This window comes from Oculina patagonica, chromosome 6, assembly GCF_052425735.1.
Source record: "Oculina patagonica isolate OP01 chromosome 6, crgOcupat, whole genome shotgun sequence".
Classification (NCBI taxonomy): domain Eukaryota; kingdom Metazoa; phylum Cnidaria; class Anthozoa; order Scleractinia; family Oculinidae; genus Oculina; species Oculina patagonica.
In genome coordinates, this window is record NC_135763.1 from 12,872,322 (window position 1) to 12,885,043 (window position 12,722).

A 12,722-nucleotide genomic window follows, 5' to 3' on the forward strand; every position below is an offset into this window, starting at 1 on the left:
AAAGACGTAGATATTTGACCACGAAGGAGCAATATACGCCTACGTACACATTGCAAACAATAGTTTAGCCACGCCAGAAAAGAATTAGATCCGAGCATGTCCTTGATTTCATTTTAGTTGTTTTGGTACGCAACTGCGAGAACAGTAGTAAAATTTATACATGCCGTTTAATTTCAATATTTTGCTCAACTATTTCGAAACAACAAGAATCATTTCTTCTGACCAGTGGGATGCTAATAAGCCTATCAAGTGATAAACAAATATTATTAGAAACGTCCTGCTGAGCAGATATCAGATAGAGCAGCCGGCCGGCCTATTTATCTTTCATTGTTGCGCGGCGCCAAATTTTTTTCCCGTGTCTCTTCAAACAAGAGACGAAAAAACCCCGAGTACTTCGACAGGATAAAAACATAGAGATAAGGTTACACGTCCGCCTACGAATCAACCTGTTTCGAGTTTTCGAAAAGAAATCTTAAAAATTTAAAAAACGAAGAGAGTTGTGTTCGAGGATTCATATATTTTCGCATCATTATTCAGACCCTGAAAAATTTCCGGGAGCTCTATAAAACTGTCGTTAAATAAATGAAAACTTTTGTTTTTCTGCACTATTATATTTCCCCGATTTCAAACAATTTACTGTCCGGGATAGGTCGGTACTGCAAGGTCCCACAAACAACTCAAAACATTACTCTTGCTTGACGTGGAATGCTTGAAATTAAGCCAGTTCCCTGGGGGATAAGTGGATTGAACAAAAATAAGGGAAACATTAAATATTTATAATTGTAACCTTAAATTACCAAGTATAGATGAACGCCAACACTGAGGGACTGCTGTCATTTTTTGTAAAATTTCTTTCATTGGCGTCTATTAACCTTTTCTCTTTTCTATTTTAATCCTCAGGCTTATCAATAAACTGTCATGCTATTTCATAAAAATTCGTGTCTAACGCCCACGGCTTAATTCACGTTACAACTCAGAGTAACCAAGGAACTAGTGACGAGGAAGTCATAAATTAACATAATTGTTAATACATTTATAATCACTGGAGGCAGGAACACGAAAACACACACAGCAGCCTGCATGTAACACAATTTGACCTGAGTTCTTTTTCACTTGTGAACATGAAAATACTTCTTCGCAGCAGATTTTCTGCACTTTCTAAGTTTGCAAGATGTTTTATTTTTGGCTCCATTCTGCATGTTATATTTCACACAGGTAAGAGAGTTTTATGTTCTTCAATATTGTTTGACTTAATAAGCGACAAGGAACACTTTAATCGGACTTTATCACCAGCAGATCATGCGATGCTTTACTCAAAACTCATCCTTTCACTTTACTTTCACACGCGTCACTACAACTTGAAAGAAGGTTTCGACGGAGCCGTACCACAATATCAAAAGTTTCCTTTGCGAAGACTATGAGCACTTTTTGGTGAAATTGACCTTATCACGGTTTTGGAAGCCATCCAGTTCGCGCCGGTAGGAAACACCGTCGGAAATTACAGTGTTTGTATGTAAATCCGATGGCAAATGTTGTTTTTTTGAAAAATATTCTAGAAAATTTATGAATCGTAAAGTTAAGATACCAGGCAAAGGGTTCATATCCACCAAATTTGAAGGATGTAGCTGGGCTAAGAGGCATTCAGTTTTCAATTTTTTTCCCCATACATTTGTCTCTAATATTTTTCCGTGATAATATGATTCATTCACTTAGACTGTTACATACATACATAGCTTTTTGTTGTTTAAACGGTTCTGCAGCTCATTCCAGGCATTTACTCAAAGCGCACACCATCTCTACCAAGCATGAAATATGCCTTTATAATATTTCTTCCTACACATTCCCACTTATTGAAAAAACTAATCCTAGCAGTATACAGGAAGTTAAGGTTGCTCCCACGAGCTGTCTGTAGCTTAGAGTCCGACCGGTATGCGAAAAACCATCTCGTCCCCTGTTAGGAGAACTTGGAATTTTTTTCTAAGTACTTCGTGTCACTAACTGATTTTAAATCGTTCTAACCAAAATCATTTTTCCTAAAATCGCTGATTCATAACAATCTAGCTCACGCCAGCGGCGGTGGAGAAAAACCATAACAACAACGCTTTGTAACAAAACCTGTCACTTCCGGTTTTCGCGCCTCGAGCAGTTTGAAGCGAAAATATGCAAGACTTTGTGTAAGAAAGCCTTGACGTTTTAAAAAAAAGCGGTGGTGAACGAAATAACGAGCCGGTACACTAGGTAGATAAGAATTATTAAATTTGCTATGCACATGCGACGTACAGAGCTTAACTTTGCGGTGACTATCTTAACTTTTGGTTTGAAAGTGCAGATAGTTTCTACATTACGGTACATGGCTACGGTACATAATTCACCTTTCTCAAGATGATCGGGATGAAAATCTTAAGTTTGCTTTTTCTATCACATTATTTAAATTGCATGAAAAGAATGTTGGTTATGCTTGGTAGCAAAATCATAAACTACTTGAAAAAAAAACCCGGGTTCTCCCATATGGGATCAGGAGCCAGAGAAGCCATATAAATAGGTTTCCGAGTAGCTTGTATCACCACTAATTAACATCTTTCTTGTTAGTTAAACTGTTTTGGATTAAACAGTTTTTGATTAAGGACACACCACAGAAACACCCAGGAAAACAACTTTTAAAAAATAACATTCTGCCCCTTGATGGCACGCTTCTTGATAGTATATCCAAAGACAACTTCGAAGTTCATAACGACAACAATCAACCATTTGTTTTGCGTGGTAGCACGTTTTTTCCTTGTCTTCATTTCTGAGTCTAGACCATATGCGCGGCCCGAGATATTAAGTTATTGTTTATAGAAAGCCATTGTGATCTTACAAGTGTGTGATAACACCGAAATATTATTTATATAAGACGTGGGACGTTTCTGAGAAGTTTGAGAATCGAGGGCGAGTTTTGGCTCAGGTGCGTCAAATTGAGAAACGAAATGAATGTTGAATGGGAATTAAAGAAACACCTGTAGCAACCTTGGTGTTTATTAACCGCCTTGCTCCAAATATTGACGCATACATTTTTGGAATAAAAATCGTGTCACTGTGCATTTCAAGTTTTTTCGAATAATATTTATTTTCTAGTAGAAACTGAAATAATGAGTTTTCGGCTCAAATTGTTTCGTCCCTGGCAGACGATATTTCTTGAAATTGACGCTACATTTCAATGTATTCGCGGGGATCAATATCATGTGGATTATTCTAACCATCTAAAAGTAATTTGACACGTGCTGTTGCCATGATACGTTATTGCAAAATGTTTGCTGTGTTTATCTTGATTATAAAAAATTCTGTTATAGCGACGAAATGCATGGCTTTTCAATAAAATGTCGAAGTGATCTTGCTGGTTTTTAAACCAGCTTGGCATAAACATGAATCATTTATAAACAGAGGACTACGACATGCAATCTTTAAACAGGCTTTGTGTGGTTCAGAGGCATATAACATATAAAAAAAGAGCTTATTTATATTCTCAACTCCTCTTCAGTCTGGTAAAATGTTCAAGGGCAAAATTACAATATGATGAGCAAAGCTTTTAGAAAACATTTCAATACAAAAATAAGAGATAAGAGCCCGATAAGAGTAAACAACGTTTCGACATCTTCAAGACGTCATTGACAAGTTGAAATGCGTAGGTAAGTTCGTGCGCAAATAGATGTTCAAATACAAGATGAAGATGTCAAAACGTCGTTTATTCTTATCGCTTATTTTTGCATTAAAATTGTAATATTACCGTTCATTAAATACAACTTCGATGGAGGATAAACTTGACGAACAAACTGCCATTCGTGAAAGTTTCTTTGAATATTGTATTCACCGACCAATAATTATTGTCCATTAATGATCTCATCTGAAAACAAATACCTTGCCATCCATCCTCTTTAGCCTTGTTAATCGGGGGTGGAAGCGGAATCATTGGACTTTGGATATTCATGATTCCTGTCTTATTTTACCTCAATGATTCATGATTCATTAATAAATTTTATTCGATATTCATGATTCATTTTTCATTCTTTTCATCCAGTTTTCAAGATAACGTGTTACCAGTTTCTGTTGCTTTTCGCTTACAAGCTGGTTGCGCATTCCGGTTCCTTGCTAGCAGAATTTTCCAAATGAGACTCTTCTGGCACAGAATTATGCTGGAAACCAAAGTAAAATATTTTCAGTCGACAAATTATTTCAATATATTCACTCTGTGTAACATACTTGATCATTTTAAAGTTAGTAAGGGATGAAGATGTGAAGCCAATACAAGGGTACATTCGTGTTTCCATTATTTTCCTATAGGGGGGTCTGAGGGCATGCTCCCCCAGAAAATGTTGAAAATTAGATGCTCAAAAATACGATTTCAGGCCATTTCTGGAATATAGTTGTTAAGAATTTAGTAAAATGACCCATCAGTTTAATTGTTGTTACATTCTATATTCACAAGCCTCCAATATCGATGGAAGCATTCCTTTGTTATTCATGATTCTTTTAGCAATCTCCATTATTCATGATTCCCAGATTTTAAACACAAAGATTCATGATTCCTACCAATTCTACAGCTATGATTCATGATTCTGATTCATGATTCCGCTTCCACCCCCCGATTGTTAAGCTTCGTATGCTAATTGCCTATTTAAGATCTTGTGACGTTCTCTGGGGAATTGTTGCTTCATCTTCTAAAAATAGTGCATTCATGTGCTTGTGAAAATTATTATAAAATTTGAAAGAACAACTCTCGGGAAGGGGGGGGGGGGGGGGATAGCATTATATGATCTGAAATGGAACAAGCTGGTGGTCGTCCAGTGCAACGTCTACCAATCACAGCCGAGATGCAGTGTTCGTAACTAATGTACGGTGGGTAATTGTTTTTTTTTTGCTAAATTCTACATTCAACAGAGGCATCGCGCGCGACTGACATGAAGTGTGAAATCAACTCTTCCTGCTCCTCGTCAGAATGTCAACAAACAAATCCGATGACAGTAGATCCAGGCTCCAACATAACACTCAACTGCTCAATCATTACAGGAGAACTGATACAAGGCATGACCTGGAACCAAGTTATGAAAAGTACGGGGTTATCAAATTTGGTTTTGCAGCGATCGATGTCAACAGAAAGTAGTGGAAAATATTCATGTCAATGTACCGTCATAAAATTCATACGTAAGTGTTTCCTCGACTTATCCCTGGTTTTACAGATACTAATAAAAAGCTGTCATTTTACCGCTTAGGTAGGGTTTCTTTTCGGTTTAAACAGACAAAAGATTGTTACCCGTACTAGCAACTTTGACGTGACATGACATGACATACCCAAAAGTAACATAACATGGCACGACACAACACGACAAGACATGACATGAAGTGACGTGACACGACATGATATGACTGACATGGCATGACATACCTTAACGCAACATAATATGGCATGACACAACATGAAATGACATGACGTGACATGAAATGACATGACGTGACGTGACGTGAAGTGACATAAATGACATGACATGACGTGACTTAACACGACCAAGCATGACCTGAAATGACATGACCATGACATGGTACACATTGCTATACATCTCATGTCATAGCACATGGCACATAGTATGACTTGGTATGGCACACACGACAAAGGCATCAAACAGGCGTCTACGTCAAAGGCTCTTAATTCCTCGACCGTATTCAAATCCGCAATATCAACTGACTTTTATGTTTTACAAAATAAAGTCAGTTGGTCACACGACCATCTAGAGAATAGTAGGAAATGGCGCTGGCACTTAAAGGTTGCATGAAATCCAAAAAATTTTAAACTCTCTTATTTCTTTAAATTCAAACGTAACGTTTTTTTTGTAAGTGCAGTTTCCCTTTGTTATACTGAATTGACATGGTCACATGACCAATTTAGCTAAACATTTACTTGTTGTTTTCCTTAGGTGAATTGCAAATTGAAGATATCGCAGGTTCACCAAATAATATCATCCAAGATGAGCCAACGAACGTGAAATGCGTATTCTCGGGATGGCCTCTCCCTCACATAGTTCATTGGCACAAGGATGGTGCACTTATCAGCAACGGAACTAAAGGTGTGTCCCATTCACTGCAGAAGAAAGGAGAAACTCTACATAGCATACTTCATCTTCCACCTGGACGCGAGGAGCAGCATGGGTACTACAGGTGCAGCGCAATGAACAGTATTTCTGGCTGGTCAAGCAATTATTCCGATGAGATAGAAATGCCCTATATGTGTAAGTTATGTTGTTTTCTCCGTCCAGCTAAAACAGCTTCCCGCAGAGTGGGTCCTTTGATAGAGCAAAATGTAAAAGAATGTCTTCGTTTTATCTTAAAAATTTAATCTTATCCAGCCAACATTGTCTAGAGATTCTAGCGAGATAACTAATGCTTGCCTTCATTAAATAGAGAAAAAGTAAAGTGTAAATCAGTGTATTGAAAATACAAGAATTGGCTAGACGGGGTAGTTGCTCTCTGGCTGGCTGCCTGCTTGATTGACTGACTGGATGGCTGACTGCCTGGCTGGCTGGCTGGCTGGCTGACTGGCTGGCTGGCTGACTGGCTGACTGGCTGGCTGACTGGCTGGATGACTGGCTGGCGGACTAGCTAGCTGGCTGGCTGGCTGGCTGACTGGCTAGCTGGCTGGCTGGCTGGCTGGCTGACAGAATGACTGACTGACTAACTGACAGGCTGGCTGCCTGAATGGCTGGCTGGCTGGCTGGCTGGCTGGCTGACTGACTGACTGACTGACTGACTGTCGACTGACTGGCTGCCTAGCTGGATGGCTGGCTGGCTGACTGGCTGGCTGGCTGAATGGCTGGTTGGCGGACTGACTGACTGACTGACTGACTGACTGACTGGCTGACTGACTGACTGACTGACTGACTGACTGACTGACTGACTGACTGGCTGGCTGGCTGGCTGGCTGGCTGGCTGAATGACTGACTGACTGGCTGGAGGACTGGCTGGCTGCCTGCTTGATTGACTGACTGGATGGCTGACTGGCTGGCTGGCTGGCTGGCTGACTGGCTGGATGACTGGCTGGCGGACTAGCTAGCTGGCTGGCTGGCTGGCTGGCTAGCTGGCTGGCTGGCTGGCTGGCTGGCTGGCTGGCTGACAGAATGTCTGACTGACTAACTGACAGGCTGGCTGGCTGACGCTGGCTGGCTGGCTGGCTGGCTGGCTGGCTGGCTGACTGACTGACTGACTGACTGTCGACTGACTGGCTGCCTAGCTGGATGGCTGGCTGGCTGACTGGCTGGCTGGCTGGCTGGCTGGCTGGCTGACTGGCTGGTTGGCGGACTGACTGACTGACTGACTGACTGACTGACTGACTGACCGACTGACTGACTGGCTGGCTGGCTGGCTGGCTGGCTGAATGACTGACTGACTGGCTGGAGGACTGGCTGGCTGGCTGATTGACTGCCTGACTGACTGACAGGCTGGCTGGCTGAATGACTGGCTGGCTGACTGACTGGCTGGGTGGCCGGCTGACTGGTGACCTGACTGACTGACTGACTGACTGACTGACTGACTGACTGACTGACTGGCTGGCTGGTTGATTGGCTGGATGGCTGGCTGGCTGACGACTGACTCCATCTACATCACTTTCTGAGAAGCATAGGACCTCCACGGCTGCTTTCTATGGTACTCTGTGGTTATTAGACCTCTTCTTACCGGGTCATCTTGCTATCTACCATCTTCTTGTCCTCCTCCGTTTCTTCCTCAGGCTAACCTTTCTTTGCGCACCGTAAGGGTCCATTCCAGGGCATGTGTTGTGAAGATGCTGGCAGAGTTTCCAAGTGTGTCCGATCCATCGAGCGGGTTATTTGTCACATTTAAGAGTCACTTGGACTTCGATAATAATTAAGGGTTTTTTGCTTTTTTTAATACAGGTCCGAAACCGAAAAGCCCGAGTATTTCCTCTCCGGAGATTCTTGCAAGCATGTTTTCTAACGTCAGCCTGTCATGCTGGATTGATCGGGATGATTATTGCCCTGATGGGTTGTATTGGTATTTTAATGACAATCAGGAGATCTTGCCGGACGACGAGAAGTATAAAGAAGAAGTAAAAGAAACGCACAGTTTCTGCAAGAAAGAGTTTGTCCTGTCTATTTTTAATGTTACAAAAAGTGACGAGGGAAAATACAGCTGCCGCTGGGTCTGCGACGACGAAGACATTATGGAAGCTGCCCTTGACTTAAGAGTATTTGTTCAATCACCACCAACAAGTAAGACATTCTTTTGATCAAATGTAACAGACTTAAATTAGCAACTTTAAAAGAAATTATATCTAAAATGAAGTCTTACTTAATTATCTCAAATTTGGGTAAATATTTGAAATTTACATTAAAGTTGCGTTTTATTTTTATTGTGTTATTAATCACAAATAAAGCCGCGCACTGGCTGGTTGGTTAATTTATAGTTGGCTGGCTGGATGGCCCGCTGGTTGGCTGTTAGTTGGCTGGCGGACTGGCTGAGTGGTTGCTGTCAGGTATTGTCCTGGTACTGAGTTAGGATGAAACATCTTAAATTAAAGATTTTAGTTTTACGGAGTGGTTGGTTGGTTAGTTAGCCAGCTGGCTGGCTGGCTGGTTTGTTTGTTGGTTAGTTGACTGGCTGGCTAGCTGGTTAGTTGGTAAGCTGGCTGGCCGGCCTGGTGGTTGGTTGGCTGATCAGTTGGTTGGATAATCAGTTGGTTGGATGATCGATCGATTGGTTGGTTGGTTGGTTGGTTGGTTTGTTGGCTAGTTGGTCGGTTGGTTGGTTGGTTGGTCGGTTGGCTGGTTGGTTGGTCGGTCGGTCGGTCGGTCGGTCGGTCGGTCGGTCGGTCGGTCGGTCGGTTGGTTGGTTGGTTGGTCGGCTGGCTGGTTGGCTGGTTGGTTGGTTGGATGGTCGGTTGGCTGGCTGGCTGGCTGGCTGGCTGGTTGGCCGGCTGGTTGGTTGGTTGGTTGTTTGGTTGGTTAGTTTGTTGGTTGGTTAGTTGGTTGGTTGGTTGGTTGGTTAGCTGGATGGATGGCTAACTGGCGGCTTGGTTGATTGGTTGACTTGCTAATTGCGGTGATTGGCTGTGTGGTTTTTGGCTGGTTGGTTGATCGACTGTTCAGTTGGTTGGTTGGTTGGTTGACTGCTTAGTTGCTCAAATGCTTACGTCATGTCAGTAAAGTAGTCGCCTTAGTTTGCGGAAAGCGTAAGTCATGTAGTAAAACCACATACACAATAGCCATGCTGCTTAACTTGGCACAAGTTGAGTCCTTTTCACTTTCATTTTCAGACTTTCCATCAAAAACTGCATACAAGACCATTTTAAATCAGCCCAACACAGTTTTGATTCCTTCCACTTACTCAGGTCAGTGTTAATCTGTCAGTGATTGCACGAAAAGCTTTTCAGAAAGCAAACTTCGTAGCTCGACTGGCCAAAAGAAAACAATTAAATGTGTTTAGCCATCAGATCTGTGATTGGCGGGTTACTTCAGTAAGGAAAATATTATCAACGCGATAACAAGTTATTGAACGCGCAGTTAAATCAAGAAAGGAAATCGAACGTATTATCTTCACAACTGATCAACATGCTAAGGGACTTGAAAATGTGTCCGTGTGCATACACCGAATGCAAATATGGCGCACCACTCGGTCGGTGCCTGTGACGAGCTGCATAAAGGGGGGCTAGTCAGGCTTCGGTGTTTTGTTTTGTTTTCCTACGAGGATTATACACCTTTTGTGTTTCTATGATGTCATAATGTGCTGAAATCAGGACCGTAACCAGACCTTTACTATAGACGAGGCAAGATCTTGCTAGGGGGTTCTGGGGGCATGCCATCCAGAAAACTTTGAAATCTAGAAGTTCTGGAACTCTTTCTTCGACATTTTTCATAAAGTATTTCTTGAGAAAAAATCAATCTTGTTCAACTTGGGATTATTTTCCCAACAAAACTTTTTTTTCCAATTTAGGTTGAAATCTAGACGAGGCAAGTGCCTCGTCTTGCCTCTTGCTAGTTACGGCCCAGGATCTACTGACGAGGTTGAATTTGGTTTAAAGTTTGTTTCACTCCTGTTTTTTAAATTTCACAGCAAGTCGCAGAGTTTGGCTCCTTCCAGTCATCGTTTTATCAGCAGGAAGTGTCGCTGTTTTTTTCATGTTATTTGTGTGGTTTATTGTCAAGAAAAAGCGAACAGCATCATGCAGTGTAGAAAAACGTAAGTTGAAAACGTACGACTTTAACGTGACTCGGCGACATGTTGCTGCGACAAAATTTTGTCTCTGCGATGTGTCGCACGAATTCAAACTGGTTTGAATCCGTGCGACACATCGCAGCGACAAAATGAGCGATAGCAGCGTTGTCGCAGCGTGTGTAACAAATCGCTGCGACAAGTTGCTGCGACAAATTATAAATTAACCAATGAGAGAGCGTCATGTATTTTCGCCGTATTGAATTGGAAAACTAGTTCACATTCCCACCCTTCCAAATTCAGTTTGTGCACCGAACAAACACCTTGTCGCAGCGACTTGTTTTTAAGCAGTACACACGGATCGACTCGTCGCAGCGACCTGTTGCTGCGACTCGTCGCATAGTGTGTCCCGACCTTTAGACATTCCCGCTTTGGCATTCTATAGCAGCTACACTAATAATGTTGGAAAACACATTTAGTACGAATTTGTGTAGGTTTAAACATTGAATGGATAAATGCACTATCAAGAGGGTGGTGGAGGGTATTTTTTTTTTTCCCTCATGAATCGTGATTTCCATAGTAGCCGTGAACCGTGATTTTCCATAACCCTTTCTTTGATTTTCTGTGAAGCGTGAAGTGTTAATATTATATATCTCGTGAATAGTGAAAGGGCCGTTTTATTTTCCGTGAATACCCCCCCCCCTCTTTACCACCCTCTATCAATAACTAGCATAGATTAGACTCGCCATGTATGCCTCTCCCCCTTCACGATAGCACCACCTTTTTTCAATCTCCTTGAGCTTTTCTCGTGCCTGTTCAAACGGAAGGACTGGGAGTAAATAGACGAGGGTTAACTAGGTCACTTTGAACTCTCGTATCGGTGTTTCAATTTCTAGCGTTATGGATTGGGCTCGGATCACAGCCCAGTAACCCAACAAAGAAATGAGCATTGTTTTTACTGACGGACTAACTACCTATACCTTCCTTTCTACTGGTGAAACGCGCCACATTCAATCTAACCTGACCTGTGACACTCAAAACCTCATCTACATGATTCAATGTAACCGCTGTAATCTACAATACATAGGAGAAACTAAACGACGTTTAAAAGACCGATTTAATGAACACCGCCGTACCATAGATAACCCTAACAGTAAATCTAAACCCACTACAGCCGCACAACATTTCATTTCCTCGCCTAACCACACTGCTAATGACATACAATTAATCCCCATCGAAAAAGTCTTCTCCAACCGAGACTCAATCCGGCCAGGGAAGCTTTTTTAATTTTAAAAGGCAGAACACTTGTTCCCGATGGCCTTAACATACGCGAAGAAACCTATTAGTTTTTCTACTTTTACTATTTCATTGGCTATTTTAAGCTTAGCATATTTTAAATTTTTTATTTTACACTGTTTACATATTTCCTGTATTTAGTTTTACGTATTTTCGGTATTTCGTAAGATACATTATCACCATATAAATTTAAACATAGCCAATGTACACTCCATTGTACCTGAAGAAGGCTGGTTTGGCCAGCCGAAATATAGTACAAAACTAATTCTCTCATTCTACGTTGTATCGGTCTCTGCTTTTCAATTTCAGTTATTGTTTTAATAACTATTTTAATAATTTATTGTTCTTTTTATTGCTGGCAGAGAGCCTCAAGGAAACAGAATTTATAAACCGACTGTTTATCAGCTACAGTTCAAAGGACTTTGGCTGGGTCACTGAGAATCTCATCTCAATTCTTGAGAAACACTCAATCGCCTACAGCATTCACAGCCGGGACTTCGAGATTGGAAAACCCATCGTCCAAAACATGGCCGACAATGTGTACGGAAGCCGTCAAGTTTTGATTGTCTTGTCTGAGAATTACCTCGCCAGCAACTTTTGCCGAGAAGAGCTGCACATGGCCTTCCAGAGGGGGGTGGATACGGGAGATTCGTCACTGATTCTTGTGGTGATTAACAACTTGAAGAGAAAGAAATTACCTGCCGCTTTAAGGAAGAAGCGTCTGATAGATTTTGACAAACACAAGAAGAAACAAGATTGGGAAGAGAAAATATTACGAGAGATATTAGAAGGCAATCAGATTGCTTTTGTTTAGAAATCTCGCACGTAACTTTTTTAACTTACAAGGGGTTAACAACAATATTGATTTGATTTGTTTTCTTTTTTAATGATAATAGTCGTTTCCTTATAATTCGGAAAATTTTGGAAATTCTTTGGAAATTTAAGGAGTCATTGGTACTTTAAACCAGTTGCTCGGAGTCTTGATTTGATTTCGCGGATGAATTGTCTGTCTAAGATGGATTATAGACAATTAAGTTATTTGTATTTTTTCTATTATTTCCCATAAGTAAGTAAGTATTACTAATTGGCGCGTAAAGTTTATTGCGCTGGACTGTGGATCAAAAGGTCTGTGTTCTTGGGCAAGACACTTTATTCTCACATGCAGTGCCTCTCTACACCTAGGTGTATAAATGGGTGCATGCGAATTGAGCGTTGGGGTAACACTGCGATGGACT

The 12,722-nt window shown here is 41.3% G+C and overlaps 1 protein-coding gene across 1 annotated transcript; it reads left to right on the forward strand.

Annotated features, from left to right (window-relative positions):
• Positions 1–1,081: 1,081 nt before the first annotated feature.
• LOC144656836 (uncharacterized) lies at positions 1,082–12,722 on the forward strand. The gene is made up of 7 exons (XM_078517080.1): positions 1,082–1,215; positions 4,915–5,178; positions 5,946–6,257; positions 7,917–8,252; positions 9,296–9,370; positions 10,093–10,218; positions 11,850–12,722. The coding sequence occupies exons 1-7, from the start codon at positions 1,122–1,124 to the stop codon at positions 12,299–12,301; spliced, it is 1,659 nt and encodes a 552-aa protein (XP_078373206.1). The 5' UTR covers positions 1,082–1,121; the 3' UTR covers positions 12,302–12,722.

Bases quoted from the DNA above. Each gene is read 5' to 3' on its own strand.
- LOC144656836 (XM_078517080.1), top strand. From the start codon at position 1,122: ATGAAAATACTTCTTCGCAGCAGATTTTCTGCACTTTCTAAGTTTGCA. The intron at 1,216-4,914 runs GTAAGAGAGTTT...TACATTCAACAG, and splicing joins GCATGTTATATTTCACACAG to AGGCATCGCGCGCGACTGAC. The intron at 9,371-10,092 runs GTCAGTGTTAAT...TAAATTTCACAG, and splicing joins GATTCCTTCCACTTACTCAG to CAAGTCGCAGAGTTTGGCTC.